The sequence below is a fragment of the Clavelina lepadiformis genome, chromosome 3, assembly GCF_947623445.1.
Source record: "Clavelina lepadiformis chromosome 3, kaClaLepa1.1, whole genome shotgun sequence".
In the NCBI taxonomy this organism is placed as follows: Eukaryota; Metazoa; Chordata; class Ascidiacea; order Aplousobranchia; family Clavelinidae; genus Clavelina; species Clavelina lepadiformis.
This window is the reverse complement of record NC_135242.1, coordinates 16,759,592-16,783,526: the sequence shown is the minus strand read 5'-3', so window position 1 is coordinate 16,783,526 and position 23,935 is coordinate 16,759,592. Positions and strand designations below refer to the sequence as shown.

The 23,935-nt window shown below is 34.4% G+C and overlaps 3 protein-coding genes across 4 annotated transcripts; all 3 read right to left on the bottom strand.

Moving 5' to 3' along the window:
• Positions 1–143: 143 nt before the first annotated feature.
• On the bottom strand, positions 144–4,885 carry LOC143450199 (CDP-diacylglycerol--inositol 3-phosphatidyltransferase-like). Its single transcript, XM_076950646.1, has 6 exons — positions 4,697–4,885; positions 3,815–3,948; positions 2,374–2,486; positions 2,132–2,255; positions 1,536–1,617; positions 144–1,240 (listed from the first exon to the last, which is right to left on the bottom strand). Exons 1-6 carry the CDS (start codon positions 4,743–4,745, stop codon positions 1,089–1,091), a joined length of 654 nt encoding a protein of 217 aa, XP_076806761.1. The 5' UTR covers positions 4,746–4,885; the 3' UTR covers positions 144–1,088.
• Positions 4,886–12,865: 7,980 nt separating this feature from the next.
• LOC143450486 (piercer of microtubule wall 1 protein-like) lies at positions 12,866–15,301 on the bottom strand. The gene is made up of 2 exons (XM_076951052.1): positions 15,159–15,301; positions 12,866–13,955 (listed from the first exon to the last, which is right to left on the bottom strand). Exons 1-2 carry the CDS (start codon positions 15,275–15,277, stop codon positions 13,694–13,696), a joined length of 381 nt encoding a protein of 126 aa, XP_076807167.1. The 5' UTR covers positions 15,278–15,301; the 3' UTR covers positions 12,866–13,693.
• A 2,821-nt stretch (positions 15,302–18,122) lies between these two features.
• On the bottom strand, positions 18,123–23,742 carry LOC143450834 (Ig-like V-type domain-containing protein FAM187A). 2 transcript variants are annotated; one of them, XM_076951556.1, is made up of 7 exons: positions 22,738–23,742; positions 21,882–22,000; positions 21,673–21,788; positions 21,365–21,447; positions 21,098–21,243; positions 20,317–20,548; positions 18,123–18,387 (listed from the first exon to the last, which is right to left on the bottom strand). In XM_076951556.1, the coding sequence occupies exons 1-7, from the start codon at positions 22,935–22,937 to the stop codon at positions 18,282–18,284; spliced, it is 1,002 nt and encodes a 333-aa protein (XP_076807671.1). In that variant the 5' UTR covers positions 22,938–23,742; the 3' UTR covers positions 18,123–18,281. The 2 variants fall into 2 exon arrangements, with proteins under 2 accessions (XP_076807671.1, XP_076807670.1); XM_076951555.1 differs by lacking the exon at positions 18,123–18,387 and adding an exon at positions 19,901–20,246.
• Positions 23,743–23,935: the final 193 nt, after the last annotated feature.

Genomic DNA, 23,935 nt, shown 5'->3' with positions numbered 1-23,935 from the left:
CTGCACCAATCACTAAATTTTGTAGTAGAAATAAGGCATATCGTCCTGTTTAAAATAACAATGATTAAACAAAAGTAATTGCTAGCAACGTGTTTTTGGGACAGTTGCGCCTACTACATTACTTTCCAATAAATAAAAATCGATTCACTCTTTCCCATATATTTATTGAAAGCACAGTCATTAATTTAAAACGTGAATACATGAAACGAGATCAATTAATTACCTGAAGCATATGGGTGAGAAACAGAATAAAACAAACTCTATTGTTAAATACAAAACTGTAAATCGATTACAAAATATTGTAAAAACAAAAACGTTTTGAATAAAAACAAAGATTAGATAAATATGTTTAACTAAAATATCAAGCAGCATATCGTGGATTTTTTAAATCAAGGTCACAAGCAAAGCTCTTTTCATAATAATCAATAATAATTAATTAATACACACTAAAGTAAAGAATCCTTTCACATTCATTTGACGAAATAAGTTACATGCGATTAATATTGACATAGCCTTTGTTACAAGTATACAGTGTTCATATGCGCAAGTTAAACACAGTTTCGAGCAAGGGGAAAATAGTGGGTCACAAGAAAATTTTACACATATAAAGCATGATTGAAATGCAACCTTTTAACCTGTCCTGCTCACTGACCATTATAGCACAATTTTGCCTATATATAGATGGTCCTTCATAATAAACTATGAACTTTGTTTAAATTATAACTCAACCGTTCAGTCACTTTAGATCACTTTATCAGTATATTTTTCTTTCGGTTAGCCATCTTATTGCATATTAAGGTAACACAAACTATGAAAGCTGCGTAGACAGGGTAAAAACCTGTGGTGCAAATGACTAAAATCCTTTCCTACATAACGGACTAGTCCTTGGCAAACACAAATCGGCCGAAAATCTTGAATTTATTGCATCTTGATGTTTACAAAAAGCTTGGTCTAAGAGATTCTAAAACTATTTTGTGGATTGCGCAAAAAATAGTTGCAATCCTTGTTTTGAATCAAGCAAAAACTAGCTGCTTATTACAAACACCAAGACAATGACATGTTTACAATTGATTTTATAACATAGCCAGCTAGTGGGATTTACTTCTTTCAGCAACGTCAATACTTGCTAAGCGTATAGAAGCATCAACGAGATGAATGAGGCTAATCAAAGTCTTTACAGCCATTATCGGGGCAGAGACATAGAGCAAAGTGCGTACAAGGCTGATCCCAAGAATTGGAACTAAAGACATAAAATTAAAATTTTGCATATGCTTTGTTAACTGTATATAAGCACAATTTCAACATGCAGGGTTTGTTAAATTTATTGATGGATCTTAGTTATTTATTCATCTTAGTTATTCATGGATCTATTTATTCACGGATCGTGGATCTTAGATATGAAGAGAGTTTGGTGTTTCATCATACTCTTTGCTACTATGTGTATGTATGTAAGAATGAATAATTATATATTGTATGTAAAATTAAAGAAATATATGCTCATTATAAAACATCACAGTACTGGTACCGATACTTACTCAATGGTCCTTCGGTGAAATGAACCAGATAAAGCATTGAATAAAACATCTCATTTCCAGCACACATTATGAAGAGACATGGCTAAATATTATGAAAAAATAAAGAATAATATCAGACTATCTTAAATCCCTTTAGCAGAACAGCTTAAACTCTCACCGTTTTTAATAAAAATTAGTAAACCCTAACGGCACCATACAACTTAATAAACAATTTGAAAGTACCAGTATAAACTCTTGGTGCATTTAAGCAAATTTTCAGCTCTTAAATTAGTGCTATTTATATTCAATGTTTATTTCAATTAACAAATTTTAGACACAAAGCCATTTTTAGTTTGTCAGAAAAATGTTTTCTGATTGAAATTTTCATGCTATTTAAATAGGGATATAAACTTTTCAAGAGACAAGCGGTTGTACGACCCAGTAATTCATTATAAAAATACTTAGTAAGATATAACGTTTAGTAATTTACTGAACTAAACTTTAATTTTGATGCTTTTGCAAATATATATATTACACAAGTAATATTTTGTATATATATGATAACGTATATATATATATATATAAATGCACATAACAGACAGAAAAGTTTCAAGTACCCGAGATGTATAATAGATTTTCATAATAGGATTACTGTCAAGACCCATGGATTTGTGACTATTAGAACCTTGAAGGGCAGAACTGTGAAGGTGCATCCAGTGGCTAACAATATCCAAAGCAAGGCTAAGCAAAAAAAAATTAAAACAATTCCGCGCCTTTATAAACATCCTACAATGTGGTATACTATCGATAGATATGAACTATATTTTAATAAAGATATAATGAAAAATGTAAGGTTTACCTCATTTGAAACCAAAACACGTAACTTGGATAAAATTGAGCCAATGTTACAAGAAGACAGGCAGTTGCAGCTCTATCTGTCAATTGATCAAGCATGGCCCCGAATTTTGTACCCTACAACACAATTTAGTGCACCATGATAAAGACAACACAGCATATTACATATATATAACCACGGATATTGGACAATATCACCAACTGCTTTTTTCAATATTTTTGGTTCAATCCTTTTCTATAAAACTCTTAGTATATGATTTAAAATAAGTTGATACATTACGATCACTATTTCCTTCTTTCCCATATTATTTACTTCCCGACACACACAGCCTCTGCCCTCTTTGCATTGGGGCATTACTGTTTAGCTTCTTAGCATCACCCTTCAATTTCTTCACCTTTAATGAATGCATTTTTACCCTACATGCTATGTATAGTGTGTGCGACATTTGGCAGTTTACATCAATTCATACCACAGTAAACAGCTTTCTTTCTTGTGAATGTATTGTCATTATTTGTGGCTAATTGTGCGGAACCAGGTGTAATTATTATGGCTTGTGGATATTGTGACCATTAGAGTATTATAATCAATCCGAAGCAGGTCTGAATTATCATCATGGCATAACTGCAGTATATGGTCTTAACACTTAAAATTAGTAAGAACCTTATTAAACAATTTTATTTCTCCAAAACTTTAATTTTTACGACAAGGTTATTATGGCATTAATTATGTTATGGTTTTATATTATGGCATTTTTTCAAAAACTTCGAAAGCTGTTTTTAAACCAATTTTTGAATAATTATAAGCAAGTCCTTACAATTATATAGTTTGTTCATGTCGCTAAAGTTTGTCGTAAAACAACAGGGCCTATGTGCCAGGAATGGATCAAAAACTTGGTTTGGGGTTATATGTTAATGAACAAATAGCTCAACATAAATAATCACAGAAACACAATGGGTCTTGGCTTAGTAATGCATGGCATTTCAGTTTCAACTAAGATTCTTCCTACTGCAAGCAATAAGAAGAAAATATTGTCAATGTTACAACATATTGGGTTATTCCATTAAGCTATTGACCATAAGGTTATTGTGGTTATTCCGTTGAGCTAATTAGATAGAAGCATAGTTAAGACGTGTAAAAAGGCTAGCTGGAAGGAAAACATTTTATATATTGATTAGTTAGGCTCAGGAATTTGTCAAGATTTTCTGTTTGGACAAACTTTTTTTGCATGAGCAACCTGGACAAAGTCTGCATAAATTATTATAAATTGCAGCTCTGAGTGCAATGAGGTAAATTAGCAAATTCAAATCTGAATGAATATCATACTCTTGGCTTTTAAATCTGTTAATTTTTAGAAATAAGAAACAAATTTTTAAAGTTACCTAAAAGGGCAACAACAGAATTATACATTACATAAATAAATATACATATTAATAATATTTTTAACCTGATTTAGTAATCTTGCAGCATGTCCGTCAAATGCATCAAGAAAGCCACTCAACAAGTAACAAAAAACTGCTTTCACATAATCAGATGGCATATAATAAAATGAAACGATGGCTAGGATAATTCTTGCATAACCTAAAGTTGAAATTAAAAGTAAAAAGTGAAACATTGTCTACACTGACATCAGCAACAGAACAACATCATCTTTAACAACAAATAGCCTACTGCAATAATGGATACTTTTTAACATTAACATAAAATGCCTTTTATTTAGGTAAGTTTGTTATACTTCACAGTTGAAAACGATGTTCAGTTATCAAACAGAAAATTTAAAAGCAGCTGATATGTTGACATCTTGAAAAATAATAAATTAAGCAAACTTGTGCTGAAGCTACCCAAGATATGTGGTGGGTATATGCTTGCACTGATCACATAACGTCATTTACAATGTGCCTTTGCATGAAAATAATGTGCAACAACAAATGCATTAAATATTGATATTTTAAGACAAATCTCAAAAAGCAAGAGTTAAAACAAACAAAATGCAGCTTGTTCCATATTCTATTTATTTTGAAAATACTGTAAACAATATTAAAAATTCAATCAACCACATCTTTTCTGATGCAAATTTATTGCTACATATAACCAATAATATTTAAATATTATACTACATATACCGTTGATGTTATCTTAACAGTGTTAACCAGATTTTAAAGTAAAAAAAGGATATAGTTTGGTTTAGGTTAAAGGTTAACTTTATATTTTTCTATTTTTAGAAAAATAAATAAATTTTTATTTTTCTATACTACATATACCATAATAATTATGTCGTACATTTCATACATAATAAAGTAAACCTATATTACACCAGTTAATCACTTACCAATAACATTGGGAACAAATAAAAAAATACTGGAGACAGTTTCTGGCATTTTACATTCACCAACAGACTGAATCTTAATTCCAATTTGCAATATTAGAAATCTTTCTTATCGATATTGTGAAAACTTGAACAACAGGTCACTAACATATAGGCCTGTACACATCAGTATAAGTTAGTGATCTATAGCAAAAAAAATCAATTTCTAAATGTTTATTGTTGAATTTCAAATTAACATTTTACTATAATAAAAACCACAATTACCATTAGGTATTGATGATATTGAGCAAGTAACTTTTAAAAGTTAATCATTTAGAATCTTGAATAAAACGTCACGGATAACTTTCTTCCTTTAAAATAATCTTTGTTTATTTTAAGAGTATAAGTTTGTTAAATTTTCGTCAACCATTCCTCACTGCTGTGGCCCCAGGCTGCAACCAAGCTGCTTAAGTGCTCCTTTTCCAAACAAATTAATGTTATTTTTATTCGTTGTTTATTATTTTTGGTCTTTCATTTTTAGAGTAGGTTACCTCAGACAACCGACTGTTTAAGTTTGTAAAATGAACTAGCAATAACCTGCCTGCATTTTAAACCCTCAAGACAGAACTGCACACTCAAACAGTTGCGTGCCAATATAAATGGTTTTAAGCCGATTGTGATTTTTGGTTGTGATGCCCGGGTTCTCACCAGGAGTAACTGTCGCTTATCAATGGTAAAAATCTGTTGAGTTAACAGTCACAAACGAAATTTCTAAAAAAGAACTAAAGTGCATTTTGTAATGAACCATGTTGCTAATTAACCCAATTACGCAACTGAGTCATTCCATACAAAAACAACAAAACAAATTAAAATGAACACCCTTATCTCTCAGAGTTTTTTTGTTTTAATATATGACAAAGAGTTTCGAAATCGAGACAAAACAAAAATTTTGGCGTTTTCGCTCAATTAGCTTTCAAGATACAGACCCCTAAAATTTGATATTTTTGCCACCAGGGAGAGCATTTTTTCCCTTTTAGCTTCCACAGCGTCCATATTGAAATGCTAAAACCGGTAGGTTTTAATTATTGCTTATGCTTTCTATATTAATATAAAATTTAATTTAATAAAACAGTGTTTCTTCTTGAAGATTCATGATTCAATGCTGAATATTCCGAGACCCTGATCTTAGCGAGAGCACAGTTAATAATAGTAGTAATAACAGCAATTTTGATTTTGTTGTTTTACCTGGATATCATACTATCTATTTCAGCTTCAACTTCTCGTGGTTAATCTCAAACTCTGACATGTTAAATTGTCTCAGTGTAATATGTAAATTTCTGTAAACCATTGGTAATTGGCACTTTAGTTATAGAAAAACACATTGTACAATATGCTACCACAGTGTCAGACTTTGAAGATTAGGTATACATACTCAGCTCACTGTGGTAGCATACTGCATAATACATATTTCTATACTCAATTGCCAAGGTGCGATTGCTGCTGTCAAGAAAATCCAAAATAACAATATTCGCTCTAGATATAATACATGGTTAGAATTATAAACAAATAGAAAAAAAGTATTTTTTTACTGAACTTGTCATATGCAGCTTTTCGAAAAAACACAGTCTTTCCCAATGGTTTACAAAAATTTATATATTGCGCTAAGAATATTTAACATCATGTTTGAGTTTGGTGATATTGACTGTGAGAAGTTGAAGCTGAATTAGAATGTATGATATCTTTAGAATTAAAACAAAAAAACAATTTTTTTTTATTATGGTGCCCTTGCTAAGATCTGGGCCTCAAAATATTTAGCATTAAATCATGAATTTAAAAGGGGAAACACTGTGATTGTTAAATTAAATTTCATTTTAATATAAAGAACACCAAGATTCACATCCTGCCAATTTATAGCATTTGACAATGAAAGCTGTGGATGCTAGAAGTATAAAAAAGAAAAGGGCTCCCTTAAGTGGCAAAAATACCAAAATTTCAAAGACCTATCTTATAACCCAGTTAAGCTAGGACAGCAAATTTTTCTGTTTCGCATCAATCTTTCTACCCTATAACATACAAAACTTATAACATATAAAAACATAAAAGTCTGGAGGTAAGGGTGTTTAAGGTTGGTTGATTTTGTATGGAATGAATGAAATGCCAATCAGTATGACATCATAATCTTTATCCGTGGGCTGAAGAAAGTATTTGCACAACTTTAACTTTGTGATGATTCCTTTTCGCGTAAGCCCTGGTTACTGAGCTTATCTTTGTGCAAGATCAGATATTTTTCATTTAATGTTTTTATATCGCATTGTCTGAATTGGGAACAGTCCATCAGGAGTCAGGACCCCTGGACAACTGCAAGCATCAGTAACGCTTTGCCAAAAATAATTACAATAAAAAACATAGGTCCTAACAGATGTATCTGATCTCTGCCACTCCGTCCATGGACCCAGCAACAGTCAGGCAATACAGTTTTTGACAAGAAATCGTGCGTGCAAACAGACAAATTTGGCATGCCCAGAAGCCTCAATTTTAATTTTTTTTTATTAATTGACGTTCAAACAACCAGCTTTTCTTTTTATACTTATTATAAATCGGCGAGAAGATACAAAAGTTTGGCGTGCACTTCGATGTATGTATCACGCGCATGGAGCGTGCACCGGGTAAAAGCTGGACACGACACGATCCGCGGATCGTCCATGGACGGATGAAAATGGACAATTTTTGTGTAAGCGTCCATGGACGTCCATGGTATTTCGTATCATTCAAAAAAAATACCGCAACAATTATGGTATTGGAGAAGACCGGCAGAAGGAATGTGATGTAAAGTTAAAGTTAAAGAGAAACTAGAGTCAAGGTTTATGTGAAAATGGCAAAACCCATCACGTATGCCGAAAAAGCTAAAACATAATGGAACAACGACCTCAACGAAGATTATGGCAATCACCGAGAGGTTACTATTCAAATGTATAAAGAAAGTAAGAGAGAAGATGTCTACTCAATGTTGAGAGAAACCGCGATACCGATACGTATTATCGAGGGCATTATCCAAAAACCAGGAAATATTATCAACATCACGCTAGAGTACTAGACCATGGGTTCTTAACCGGTGGGCCACAGGAGCATTTTGAGGTGGGCCACAGAGCTATTTGGAAAATTATAAAGTTGGTGAAAATTTCAGTTTTATTTAGTTGGTGAAAATTTTGTAACGTCCGAATTAGCATTATTGTTTATTCAAATTATATGATTTAAGTGATAATGATTTATATGATTTTGTGTCGCCCAAAACTCCAAATAACTTTGCCAATGCATGTCTAGACTCGTGGTAATTCCCTTTCCTTGTCTTGAATTCTTTTCGAAGAAGTGAGCCACGGAATATTTTCAAAACGAGAGTAGACCACGACTATAAAAACGTTAAGAACCCCTGCACTATACAGTAAGAAGAACGCCATACGGATTGCAGACGTACTTGAAAAGAGGCCGGAGGTGAAGCATGCCATCGCTTACGGCGACGACAGAACGAGTCTTATTATACGATGGCTACTTATCGACTATCCCCAAAAACACCTTGACAAAATCTTTGCAAAAGTCGGTATCCGAGGCCCAGCCTAGCTGGGTTTTGACAAACACGGCATAAAAGACGGTAGAAGAATATATAACGTAACAAAAGGACCGATGAAGAATTACTAGCTACCATCATACTTATACTTGGGAAAGACGAGATGCGCCGTGAACTACGACGGACAAATCCAAACCTGTTTCCATTGCACGGAATATGGACATAAGTGCAGAGAATGCCCCATCGACCAAAAGCAGACACCCACAAATCAGATGTAAAAGACTCTCCAACAAGGACCACTGAGCAATCGAACCTAGACTAGAACGAGTTAACACACCCAACCAAAGAGAGTCATGAAGTGACAGCGAACACGGCCGTAACAATACGCGCGACAGGCGCTCCTCGAATCAGAGCAAAGGACAAAAGAGCCAAAAATGTTGAAAGGAACCCACCAGCAGATGCAAATCTATCGAAGGATAGCTTAAACCACGACCCAAACGAGCAACAGTTGGAGCTGAAAGAGAGCCGAGGGGGCAAAAGGAAAGTCATAATCAAGGAATCCAACTAGAGTCAGGAAAAACCTGCAACACAAAGAAGGAAGAACTTTCAAACCCAATGTGACTATTCCCATTTTCCGCTGGACGAAACTGTGAACATACGATGCCTATGCAGTGAATCCCTTACATTTCGAAGTGCTGACGAAAAGGAAGAAACGACTCCAGACTTTGACAAACCCCTCTATTGCACAAACTGTAGTGCCGCTTACATAAGATGTCACTGCACCGAGTTCTTGATCCAATGTGTTAAAGACAGATATCGCACACATAGATTTGATTGCTGCCATATTATCTACAAACCGAACAAAACAGAACTTAACTTACTGTAAATTGAATATAAAATTGTATTACATTCCGACAAATAAATAATTCCAGTATGTGCACTAAAGACATACAATAGTATGTGTAACAGATATCTCGATTTTTCTTGTTTCCTTAATTTTGAATGTGCTTCAGATTTCATATAAGAAATGCATTGATTTCCTTGTTGTTTAAAATATGTGTATATGTTATATGTATATAAAATATGTTGTTTAAATACGTACCTTGAGTCCATTTTCGAACTGTTCACGATTTTTTTCTTTTTTTTGCATTTTTATTGAGCGTGTCCTTACACCGCTAAGAGCGAAAAACAACAAACACAAACCTTTTATCAATTTGACCGGCGCTTGATCTTTTTGTTCTTTATCAATATTTCAAGCGATGTCCAATCTTGTTCATGTGGAGTAGTGATCTTATGGCTTTCGTAGCGAATCAGTTTCATAACGTTTTTGTTTGGGCATTTATCACGACAACCATTTTCAACTCTTCATAAGTTAACTGGCTCATTTTACCGAGATTATGTTGCCTCGGTAAAATTTCTTCAAAATCTCTTTAAATTCCTGATGTTCTTTCCCTTCCACACGCTGAGCAGAAATTTCATTTTTCAAATAATTGATTTCTCCTATAATATAACTTAAATGTTAATAAACATTGCACGCTATTTGTACTGTATATAAACATGAAATACCGGATCACCACTATCGAAATGTCCTGAGGTCATTGCTGATAACATTAAGTAAAGTTTGTAAAGACAAACCATAAACCCCACAAGTAATTACAAATTAGTGTAAATAAGACAACTAGCTACATTTGCATAAAAGTTGTTGTTAAAAAATCACCAAAACAAACCTTGAAAATTAATTTTTCCTTGCAAGTTATCAGACACTTTAATGGAAAATTGGAAAACGTACAAAAACCAAAAGCACATAGTGCAGGGATGTTAGTTTTCTTTGATTTTGCTAATTTAACAGAGTTTCGTTTGAATGCAAATGAACAAACCGAAAGTTATCCCTCGAAAGACCTTTAAATTCCCCTTCGGAAGTACAACTGTCCGAACATTTTGTTTGGAATTGAAAGCAGAACCAACTGAAAACATAACAGAAGACACTTTCACTCGAAAAGACTTCTGTTGCATCCATCTTGTAAGGATGGGATGAATATCTCTTCGTTTACAAGATCGTTTCTGAATAATAAGAAACTTTTTGGCATCCTCATATGAAAGCTTATTTGGACTAATATAAAAAGGCGTATTGCAAACTATGACCATAACGACGTTAGAAAAATAAAGAAAAATTACATCTTTGCAACAGTATTTAAAGCTGGGCTCGCTCTTTTTCTAACCACCAATAACACTTTTAGTCTGTAAGGAATGCGTTTCCGCTCCAATATTATACAATAGCTTTAAACATTAACAATGGACAAATACAAAGACTCTCTCTCTTCCAGACTTCCAATCTAGTCTAGATATTTTGCTTGAGGTTTTTGACAACGGATTAACCAGAAGTCACCTGCGAAAACTGGATGAGAAAACTGCAGGCGACCGGATGAGTGGCTTCATGCAAAGCGTACTTAAAGATAGATTTAAAAGCAACATCGAGATCAACGGTATAATTCGAGCGATTTCAAAATAGTTAACTTTGTATTTTGAATTTATCGGTAATTAGTTTGAATATGAAATGGAAAATAATGTGGATAAAATAAATAATGAATAAGTAAATAAATATAATGAATATGAAACGGTTAATCAAATGAGGCTTGTGAAGGGTGAGGACCAAAGTCAAAACGACAATTAGTTTGAATAGGAATTGGAAAATAATACCAGCAAATTTAATAGTTTATTAATCTAGACTTAGAGTGATTGATAAACAAGTTGCTACAAAAATAATTTGAATATCTTTTGCAGAAAGTGATTTTTCGATCCGCTTTATTTCATGCGCAGTTTGGTCCTTATCGATGCAAGCGACTGTTTGTGAGCGGTGAGAACCAAAGTTAACTCGCTAAGTGGTTTGAGTATAAAATGGAAATAATGCCAGCAAATTTTCTAAATTTCTATTTTAGAGCGATAGATGAAAAAGCGTGTGGAAAATTTTTTTGTTTTGTCAATGCGGAATCGTATTTAATTAGCGATTAATTTAGCAGCATATTGAAGATACTATGCGAACTATTTGTATGGAATTAAAGAATGAACAGGCTAGATAAGCCATATATTTTTGATTTAAGATGTTTTGTCGCCAACTGATGCATATTTCGCCGTTTTGTTCATTTCCAACTTTGTTTGAAGTAATTTTGTTACATGCCAAAATTTTCGACCCCACGGCACAAACGAAAAAGTCGAGCTAGCTTTACCTTGGTATAAATTGGTAGGCTGTACCCTATAATATATGTTCATTTACAACAAAGCCCTTTTCGTGTGTATTATTTTCGTTTACAAAGAAATTACATAGGTTTGTGATGATATTATAAAATTGCTTGCAAATCGAATGCCGCATAGAATACTTGTTTACGGAAATCGGCAAAGCAAAGCGTTACGTAATCGATTACTCTCTGCTTATCGTATTAAGTCGTGACAAAAATGTCGTGCATGCCTGCATTGCGTGTGTTGTTATTCATAGTTGTTCAATGCGTTACAGTCTACTAAGTTAACCCTAGAAAGTGGTCGACTTTATTATGTAGCTGTCCCAATGTTCTATCTTGATGTATTCGTTCAATGAAGCTTCAATATAATCAGAATATACAGTTGTCATTGTTGTGTAACCTTTGTAGTGAAGTGGGTAAACCTTACAGGTTAAGGTACTATATACCACTTTTCATTACAGGTTAATTACTTCCCACTGTGCATTTTCCTGAAAGTTCCAACTGGTTAAGAATCGCCGGTCGAACTGGTCATTCGCCAAAAAAAGTGGAGAACGAAGTTTATGCGTCAAAGCTTAGAAAATATATGAACCACCTACACGCCAAGGTGTGTGGTTGAAACTTTTGTGAGTGATAGGATGTGAAACAATGGCACACAGACTACAGCCGCTGTTGTGTATCTGTACTGCTGTAGCCTACACGTATGCAATTTGACCTTTACGGACTAGCCAAAAATTTATTCACGTTTAAGTAAAAATACAAAGGCAACATGCTTACAAATTTACTTGATAAAATCTATGACATATACACACGTGATCAAACTAGCACTTTTTGACATTTGTGGCCAATCATATAGGCTGCTTATATTAATGGTAAAGCTTTTTACTCGCCATTCAGAAGACGAAAGTGAAAACAGTTATGGCCGAGTGATCTTGAAAGTATAGGTTGGTGTAATGCCAAAACCATTCATTCGCAATTGGGAAGAAGGCACTCTCCATTTCAGGTTTTAATTAGTGTGTAAAAGGCGCTATCTTTTATAATAAGACCCAGCTTTGTTATTCTCTATTATAAAGTGTTGTTACCCAGCTTTGGTGTTCTCTTAAGCTATGTATGAACCGCTCGTGCATAACGAAATCTTCAAAATCTATTTAATGATCACCAACAGGCAATTTATACCTATGCCATACATTTATGACAGAATTGCATAATGTTAGCTTCTTTCAAAACAGTTGTCTTCTATAAGTTTTTCTATATAGTTTATGACAGTTGCTCTACACCTAGTTTGGTACAATCTTTCCTTGACCACTGTAGTGGCACAACATTCTTTCTTTGCTTCCTTTTTGTGGATTTTTCTGTTGATTTTGGGCAGAAATTATAATTGATACAAAAAACAGCAGGTAGTCCAAGTTACAATTTATTGTTACACAAAAATAGCACAGAAAAAGCGATTATAAACACTCATTTATGAAACTACTAGCTGGTAAGAAAAAAAGAAAAAATTTCAATGAGAGTCCAAAAATGATTATGACATAATCATGCTCGACAAGGCAAGAGTTCCGTCAATTGCGCAGTATTTCAAGAGTCTTGATGACATTACACTTCATTGTATACACACAAAAACTCCTCTAAAATTTTAAAATGCTTTTCTAGTTTAAAACCAATGTTTTATAAATATAGATATTTAATCACAAAAGGGAGAGAAATTTATTTGGTATACAACAGCATCATCAACATTACAGATAGTAGATACATGCATGCAAAAGTTTATAGGACGCAAAAACCTTGTATCACTGAGTACCTTTACAAAGATACAATATTACTAGTTATACATTAATCTATGATATGAACAAAATATATGTTTTCAGTAAAAAAGAAATTATTTTCACCATGCAAAGTTTTTCTCTTCACCTGACAAATTAATTTAACTTTTGAAAACAGAAATGTAATGAAGAATAAATACATTTGAAAAGATTTTAAATTTTGCAGTATATTATTATTTACGACTTTATACATAGGTTTTGCACAATATAAAACTCAGAAAGTTGATGAAAGATTTGTGTAAGATTAGTTACACTAACATGGTCAATCTATCTCCAGGGATAGCAGAAAATCCTAATTTTAAAGTTTTTATATAGAAAAGAAGTATGGTATATGTCCCATATTTCAAATATTGGATGATATCTAGCTGAGGACAGTGATCACCGTGTCACATAAAATTGGTTTTAAAAGTTAAACATTAGGATTTGAAGAAAAACTTTTGTGAAAATTCAACCTATCCAGTTTTGTAAGACCAGCATTATCTGGACCAGTTACTATACTTTTTTCTGTGTAAGTGTTAAGAGAGTTATTCTTATACATTCCGCAGTCCCCCAGATGTGTGGAAAACTTTTGTGAGCGTGGTTGAAAGGTAGTTGGAACTGTGTGAACAGATGGAGCTCTTGAGCCGTAGATCATATTTGATGTTCTGTAGATGGGATGAGGATCAGTTGTGCTGCAAAAAGAAACATATGTTCATACCTTTTACCCTTTACATGAGAACATGTTTCTTCACAAAACTATTACAGAATTTGGGACAAGAAAATGCATGATAATGCATAACATTTTGTATCCAGAATTCTGTATTGGTAAAAATTAGGTGTTTTCAAGTACAAATTTCATGACTCAACTCCATTTGCAGGAGGTTTCTGAGACATCAGATATGACACAGCAAAAGCTTGTTACTTCAACTTTCCTTAAATGTATGTTTCAGTTAACGCAAAGTAACTGGACATGTTCGGATGTTCCAACAAAATACCTTACTAACTTTGGACAACTAATGGAGTCTTTCAGGTTTGAGTTATTGAGCTTCCATTAGAAAATTACCAGGAGTTAGTCACAAATTGTAAGTTAAGAGGTTATCATGCATCCCGTTGAACAGTAAAATAAAATTCAACAACAATGACTGCTGTTAGCACACTACGATGGTGGACCTGGCGTTGCATGCAACGAGAAATTTAATTACATGATTTAGGTACCACAAAGCCATAAGTGATTACATAATTTTTGCTACTACAGTGTACTTTTTTATGGAAGCAGTAGCATGTAACAAAATCGATTCTTTTTCCAGGTTTCATGCACTGTTTTAAAGCCCAATCACTCTAGCTATAATTCCTCCTATAATTTCGAATTTTGTTCATCAATAAAGCATTCCCAAGGAAAACATTCATATAAAACCATTGTTTTTTTGGTTTAAAACAGTTTATAAAAATGTTGTGCTACAATCCTACCAACCTCCTAACTCAACGCCAAAATTAGACTGATATAAAATGTACTTAATCAATGGTAAAGGCCCCAAAGCGAGTATAAATTTTATCATCAGTGAAACGCTTCGGGGAAAAAGTGAAAACTGTAAAGCAAAAACAACAATGTAGTGAATGAACAAAGGGCATGGCTTACAAATGTGTCAGAAAATATAACATACATCCTAAATTCCCACATTTACCAATTCTAGTGCAGAAAAGTTATATTTTAGCTAGTTAGTGATTTTTTGTTTGGATAAAATATACCCAAGAAGAAATTCACATAATAATGTTATTTACCTTACCAGCTTGGCATTTATAACATTTGATCTGCTACGTAAGTGTAATTGTAATTATTGTCAGTTATGATCAACACTAGGTGGACATAATGTATGATAATGCAAAGCTGTGATTACTCGTAGCCTTTTATCCATTCAGGATGTTCGAACCGTCCAGGTAAGTCATCATCAGTTTTATAATGATCTGATGTTGAACCAAGTTTTTGTGCAGACATTTCTACAGACGCATCTGCCATTTTACAACACAACAACTAAGAATTCCACCGTTATCTGGGAAGAACAATACAAAATTACTGTCTGGCAAATCACTGGTTCCTAAGGACTTTGTTGATCACACTGATCAAGAGCTGAAAAACTCTAGTATATTTACCCACATAAATTTTGTTAGATGTTTTTTGTCAATACCTGTTGTTTTGCAGTCATGACATAAAAGTTAAATAAAACGCACCTTGTTTTATGTCAATCGACCCCGGATCTTTTGCATGGGAAAGAATAGTCTATGTTCTACAACAGGGGTGTCAAACTCAATCGCACCTGGGGCCAAAACTCAAAACTTATTTAACGCCTCGGGCCGTATAAGGGTAAAACTTGATTGAACGTTTCGTGACACGAGTACATGAACAGGAACAGGCAGCGAAACAACACCAAATTTTTGATGTTGTTGACGATTTTTGAGTGGGTTATATTTGATTATTCTTCTTTTACATCATTATGTTTCATTCATCTCCTTGCAAAAGCATTAAAGATTTAACAAACAATAAAGAAAAAAGCAGCCCACATTACAAGCGTTAGATTAAATCGATTTATTTTATCGTATGATGGGGCAACTGCTGTGCTGCTGTTTTGTGCGATTTGTTATAATCTTGTTTCTTGCTTGAAAAAAGTAAGTTTTACTGTACAATACAGGCGGAAATAGTTCAATGTACAAAATAGCATTGCGGGCCAAGTTTCATTATAAAGCGGGCCGGGAGTTTGACACGTATGTTCTACAATTACCCTTTCTCTGCCCTGGCCACAGGTTGGAAAGTTTGCCACCAAAGAATAAAAATTAATCGCGCGTATAATAGCTATTGTTTCATCTTGATTGCGTGAGGGATTTCTCACCCATAACAGCAAACTCTCCAATTCAGGTTTAATTGTACGGTTAAAGAAAATTTATAGTAACTTATCAAAAGGAAAAAACTGATTGTCCGCCTCCTAGCAATTAATTTTGTAATACAGCAATTAAACACACCTTTATACCGTGTATCTTTGCATGTATTTAAAGTTACCCTGATGAAAATAACTTGCAGTGGCTAATGGGCTAAGCTATCAAAACTTTGGCGATAAATACGTTTCATTTTTACACATTTCTGTTTTATTTAACTTGATTACCGTACAGTATAAGGTAAAATGATTTACATCTAACATTACAAACTAACAAATGCGAAGCTACTAGCAGGCATCTGTTCCTAGAAATACGGAGCTAGCTTAGCCTGCTTTTTGGGTAGCTAGTTACTGTATGTCGCTGTACAGCAGTGGTGACTTTTGTATATTTACGTTTCCATGGCAATACGCAGTCACCCACATCCATGAAATGTATTATATCTCTGCGGGGCTTTGGTCATAGGAACGTAACATATGAATTCCAGTACGAATTTTTGAACAGTACGTATGGTTAAAACAAACGAAACTGTTTTAGTTTGGCGATGGCTTTCAAACTTGTTGGGCTTAATTTAGCTTGGCTAAAACTCAAGTTTATGTAGTGTTACATTTTCATTTTGTAATGGTTTACAAAGTTAATATTTAATTAAGCTATGCGATTACCAATGGAAAAATATGCCCCTTGCCATTCATTCGAATCGGATTAATTATCCAGGTTTTTCTATAGTTAGGCCACGTGAAAGTGATGGAATGATAGGATGCTCCGAGTTTAGCCATAACGTTTTCTCTGACGAACAATAAAAATTTTTACTAAAGGTAGAATTTTAACTAGGCTTAATGCCATATTTTGCAAGCCATAAACTGGAACAACTTAGCAACAATGCGTATGATGACGTCGCCATTAATATTGTCCATTGTGGTGGGCGTAAAAACAAAAATTTTCAAACAAAAATTTAAGTTTCAGTTGTTTATGTGCAAGTGGGTCGCGTTGTGTGCAATTTTTAGAGATTTTCATTTTAAGTTCGCACTTCATTAGTTTACGGTACAAAAATGTATACCAACAAAATAAACTGGTTAAAAATCGTTAATTCTCTCAAAAACATTTAGCAAATTTTACGTTGATTGTGTCACGTTCGGCAGCAAGCGTGATAAAATACATACAAGAAAATCATAATGCGCCACGACCAGTGTTGTAATGAGTCGAGTCACTTTTTTAAATGATTTCACTTGACTTGACTCTACGGCAACTAACTTGATGCAAGTCATTGAATCTTTTTTATGAATTTATTAAACAACTGAATTACAGATTTAAGATTTCGTTGCGAAAGACGACTTAAAAGCATAGACATCGTACACATGAATAATCTCAGTCGACTCAATCTCGTCATAAACTCAACTCCACCTCAGTTAACTTAACCTAAATCAATCAAAAAAGACTTCTTTATTGATCTATGGTTGAGTTGACCAGGATTAAGATGTCTGTAGTTAAATTGTTTGGGATTAAGATGTCCAAGGTTGAGTTGTCCCGGATTGATTTGTCCGGAGATGGATGTGATGTCGTTTTGTCCGTTCGGAAAATTTTCGGGCATGACCCAATCTTTGGAAGCATTGTAAAAAATTTCCTTGTCAGTTCTGTAGCTTTATTAGATTAGACTAGATAGCGGCAGGACACCACCTTTATTCGCCCAAAGAATTATTGTGTTTTCTCTCCTTATTGCCTGTACGCATTTTCGAGTCAGTAATATTTAAAACAAAGAGGCACACAGTCGCTCTTTTCTGAGACTTCTCTTTGCATCAACTATGATGACTATGACTATACTATAACTATGACTCTGCTTCAGAACATGTTATTTTCCAACAAAATAATTTCAAGTCAGCAGCAGGCGTCAGGAACAGCTCAACAACACATATATATAGCATAATGTCTTCATTGCGCTATACACCTACTATATTGACAAGATAAGTTTATTAAAGCATAGAAGGTGTTGTTGGTAGAAGATCAACCATGAATCGACATTTTACTAATCTCCGAGAATGAGTGGCAAAAGCATCGTCACATTTAATTGACCAATAGTAATCAGTTAGAATGACAGCATTTCACCTCCTTTGATACCTGCTTTCCATTTCACTGACACCCTGATAAACCTGCTCCCCTTGCTCATCATTCAGATCAACGAGGTTTTCGGGGAGGCAGTCTAGGTGGCTGTATAGAAAATAAAGCTTTATGCTCATGTTAACACAACTGCTAAGAAAATTAGTGATAGGCCTAATCTCTTTATAGTCGGAAGCTTTCCTATTTGCCAAAAAAAAATTTTGACAACTTTCACAAAAATACTCCAAGCACAGGATTCTTTTTCATTCATTGTAGTTGAATAGTTAAGATCACTTGTAATCAAAAAAAAATTTTATAAAAAAAGAGCTGAATCCTTGTACCGAATTACTTTTTTACCGAAATATGTCAACAAATGTCTAATAAAATCGCAAAGAGTGAGTTCACATATTTTTTAACCTAAAGTAGCCTTTAGCACGGTCATAATATCGGCAAAAATTGCACTTGCAACAGAAAACGCTGTACAAAAAGTACCGGTACCGAGTACCGGCAAAGTACCGCACAATTTTTTTGAAATGGTATCGAATACCGGAACCTTCGGTACATTTTTTGCCAAGTAACGGAACAGTTACCGACGGTACTTTCAAAGTACCGACTGCCCACCTTTGAGCCTAAGCACATACTATATAAGGTTATCCTACTATCTGTAAACGATAGCAGGCTAACAAAAATTAATGAATAAACTTAATAAAAGTTCAAGCAAAAGTTATAAACGTTAATTTATATAACTTAGAGCTATGAATAGGCCAACAATGGTTGCAAATGAAGTTGGAGAAATATTTCTGGATAGCTTCGAAAGATTGAAAAATAGTAACTTATAAGATACAAAGTACTGTACTTAAACAGCCTCAGCATCTTAAATATCTAAATACTTATATAAATACTTCGGCTTCTTCAGGTTTGGTATTTAGGCTATCCCAATTTACAAATTCGTTACGCATTTGACACCACGACATTCGAAGCACTGAAATTCCGGTCAAGTTTATCAACTACAGTTGATCTTGATCCAAATCTTACAGCAAGGTATTGTGACGATTACGTCACGAGTCACGAGTTGTTTTCGACATGTTTGGAATTTAATTTGGGATTTTGTAATTCTGTTGTTTACCAGACTTGAGTTTTCCTTAATGACGTCAGATAATTTCCTCGCTTGAACTGGTGTGTTACATATAAATACTGATGTAATGTTTACCATCTTTCCTTTTTACGTGATCGATTTCACTGGTTACTATAGCGCTATGTAACATTCAGCAAGATTTGCCCGAAGGCAAAAGCCTTTGTGTTATAATAAATAAAATGGGAACTTTATAATTTAGTAATTTGTATAGACAGAATCAAGCAACTAACAGCATAGTCACGCAAATTTGAGAAATGAGAACTCATCCATCGAAGCAGAAGTAAAACAAGTTATCAACCATCAATCGTCCTCGCTCATATTCTAACAATAACCGCCAGCATTCGCGGTCTTTATGACAGATAAGTTCGTTGTGTAATACTTCACACGAGTAGTGCACAAGCGAATTATTTCTTTGTCATAGTATCTTAACTAACCTACAAAATTCTTGTAAACTTGGTATGAACTGACAAAGGAAAGCTTCTATTATTTAAAGTTAATTTTAATTTCATAAACAAAACAACAGTCAAAAAAAGAAACAATAATTAACTTATTTGATATTCCTATTACTGCACAAGTGAACACAGACGGAAATTTAGCGCAGAAATTATCACAGGAGATGTTTTTCTTTTATTTCAAATTTTTTCCTACATTTTTGACGAAGGTTCGCATCGAACTATAGACGGTAAGAAAGATAAGGAAGACTGTTATTTGCAAACAGCTGGATATTGCAATCCAATATAAATGGTCCAAAAAACTGGTAACATCGCTTGTAGAGAGCGGCTCAACCACTAGGTCAAAAGCAACTCGTTGAGATCTATCTTCCACACAAGAAATTCTATGTAAAAGAGCAATGCTTATCCTGTTTAAATCGGTTTGGAAATATTTTTCGCTAACCCAACTCTAACCTGATAGTACCACCATGGGGAAGTGATATTTTGTGCAAAAGAAGTTGGTTGTTTTTATTCAAATACACAGATCTGGAGGCAGCATAACCAAAGCAGACATCACTCCGCCTTAGAGTTTGAATATCGCGTTCCCATCGTGTTGAAGCCCTGACACTTGCATTTTTACGGCAGGTAAGTCTCAAGTCTGCTCCATTGACGATGTTCACTCGATGACTTTGAACAAGGTGTACACCTCCACAAAGCACAATGCAAATATTAGATCGAATGATCACTTTGTCAACTATACATTTCAGTAGGCCTATAGGGAAGTGCCAAATCGAAAAATACTAAGATTTGTGAGAATACGAATACAATTCGTGCGAATCTAAATCTGTTTACTTTGCCCATTACGATCTAAGTAGCTTACTTGCCGAGCAAGGAAGTCATTGTTAAAGTTGTAACCTGATTGATAAATGATAGAATTTAACTTTTTTTGCGTAAGTTAGGCTATATAAACTACAAAAAACTTCGAAGTCGTTGCAGTCTATATAGCTAGCAACTTGAAACTTCAATGTTGTGTTCTGGTTTAGGCCTACTTACTTCTTATAAAATATACGAATCGACCGCAACCCGCCTGCAAGATTTGGATTTGTAGGAGATATCAAAAATGGTTCATATTCGAGCAAAATATCTGGATTCATGATCGACACGGCACATCCCTATCTATCATATATATAGCATTATTAAACAGTTTAACTGGTTCCTCTCATATATTAACATCTATACTACATAGCCTACTAACCACCATGCTCAACACACTGATCGTAACAAACATCGACTAATATTTCCTCTCGTCGACTCTTGGCTACCGGTCGCAAAATATGTGGCACATCTTGAGAATTGCAATGGGCTTTACCGGAGGGCAACGTAACGTAGCAAAATCCAAAACTGCCGAAATGCTGTCACTAATGATTTTTCCGCTTGTTCACACAATAGCAATTGACCATTTGAATGAAATGATAGATTTAACGTAAAAATTGGAAAGACATGCGATAACTTATTAGTTTACCGTCTTCTTTCTCCTTTTCCGCCACAACCGTCGCAGGCTATCCATGGCGTCCATTGCAAAGCAATTGTAAACCGACTTACAGTCTAGAAAATTGTTAACCAAAATTAAGCCTTAATATAATTAGTATCGTTTTCATATAATCAAATTTATTTGCAGTAGGATCTATTTGGTTTTACTTTTACAGTGCCTTTAAAATGCTCAATGTTTAGTTTCTCTGATACCGGAAGTGTTCGCAAGTTTTACGGCTGTGACATGAATAGTTGGCTATATAGGTGTTTAAAAGGCACTGATGCTTTAGAAAAGCTTACAGTATTTTCCCATGGAGTTTGCCCTCGTGCAGAAAACACGTATTCCATCTTTGTCGGATCGTGCACATTTACCTTCCACGACTCCTCTATTTTGTCGGTTACGCAATCATACCTACCTTTTCAGAATGACAAATCATAAATCTTGGGTTAAGCTATAATTATAGCAAGTACTGCCGTACATCGTATTTTGGTGTCTACCTGTAACTTACCCGAATCACCGATCTCTAAATTCTCAATTAGTAGTTGACTTGACAAAGAAGTGTTTCTTACTTCTACTCTTATGTAGGTTAAATTGTTTGGATAAAACGTTCGTTTAGATAAAGTGTATCTGAAAAATATTTCATAAATAATAAGTTTCTGATTGAAGTTTTTGCACTAAGCTTATACTTACAGTCTACACTCAGTGATGGTTCCTTACGAAACTAGAGTTTGTGCATTTTCCAATTACAGGTTTAGTGGTCTAGACGGAATTCTGAAACTGGTCATCAAAATAAACAAACAGGAGCAATTAAAGCCGAGGCTTGCCCGAGCTGACGCCCTGATGGCATTACAGCAATAGCGTATAGCGCGGCCAAGTATCTAACATTCTAACGTTTGAGTAATTGCGAGCCAGCGTAGGCATACTACAGCTACATCACCGAGCTGTTTATTTGTATCCACCAGGCAGACAAAATGATTGATATCTAAATTCTAAACGTTTAGCTAGCAGAGTGGTTCTCAACCAAGGCTTCAAAAAGTATTTCCTAACGGTGCACGGAACCTTTGTATCTAAGTTTCGTTTCACAGCAGGTTCTATAACACGTTTCTTGCGCCGTGTATATTAATTTAAATTCCATGTAACAAGCAGTTCATGGATCTGGAAGTAATTTTTGCCACCAAAGTTTACTTTAAATTCCGTAGGGGTTTGCAATTGCTTCCATAGCAGCAAAAGGAACTAACCCAGACAAAAAGGTTGAGAACCATTGATCTAGAATGAAAATGCACAAATGACATTTACGGAAACTGTACCCAAAGTTTACGGTAAAACAGTGAGGTAAGAGGTTTTTCTGTTTTATTCAAACTTACCCATAGAAGTTCCAGTGAATTAAACTTGAACTTGACTCAACCTTGCTGTGGTACAGGCAATTCAATACCAATGTTTCATGTAAAAAGTAGTCCAAAAACGTAGCATTTGGACCCTTTGGCCCGTGTTCGTCAAACAGAAAGGCAGAAGATAATTCCCAGGCAAGTATAATCGTTGTAGAAATCACAGGAATGAAATACATCGCTAGTTGACCAAGTCACTTACAGCAAAAGGCTAATATATGTTTCAACAAAATCGCAAGAATAAGCTGGGAACGCGTACTACAATCACCAATTTGGTTTGCAATTACATGTAACATTTACTGGTAAGCCATCAGCTGGCTTGCCAAGAAACCATGTGATGTTTTATAGTGCCAGTACCAGTTGCCTACTTCTTGGCCTAGTTCAATTATTATTACCGGCACGATAGGCTACGTTTCTTTCGCAATAAACAAGTTACTACAATATTTTACAGTAAAAGCTTACTGGTTAGTGACATGTCCAAGATTTTGTCTACTGTACCTGTTGAGTACGAAATAATTTTGTATCTTTGAAAAAGGTTAGAAGGGCTCAAAAACTGTAATGATTTACAGTGTTCCACTCAGTTTAAAATTCATAACTAACTAACAATGTTATTAATGTATTAGTGGTACTTAATTAAACCTTAATTCCAACCCAAAGAGCTGTTCCTTCGTACCCAGCTGTTTTATTAGGTTAGAGGCTATTGCAGTAGGCCTACATACCGGTAACTAGAAAATGTAAGCCAATACTGTCAAGCCTTTCTATTATTACCAATGTCACTGTGTCTCTGATTACATACTCCTTGCTACAGCTGCAAGTACAACCTTCGCCCTTAGAAATCGCTTTTAACCAAGTGCTGCGCTAATTTTCGCACACATGCATGTCATTGCTTTGCCTACTATAATTACTGTATAGTAAATTATTACAATTGTAATAGTTATACTACAATATTGTAGACACCTCTAAAATCCTTTATAAGGTCATAATAGACTTATCACCGCACTGTCTGCATCTGTTAATATTCAGTACTGTTCTGTTGGGCAGTGGAGCCTACTCATTACACGTGTAAAGAGTACACTATGCGGCAGGGCTGTGTAGAGCGTATTGTGTGCCTGGGTCAGAAAGTAAATTTGGGCCCCTGCAAAAATTAAGTAAGGTCGTCAATCCTAAACATTGTACA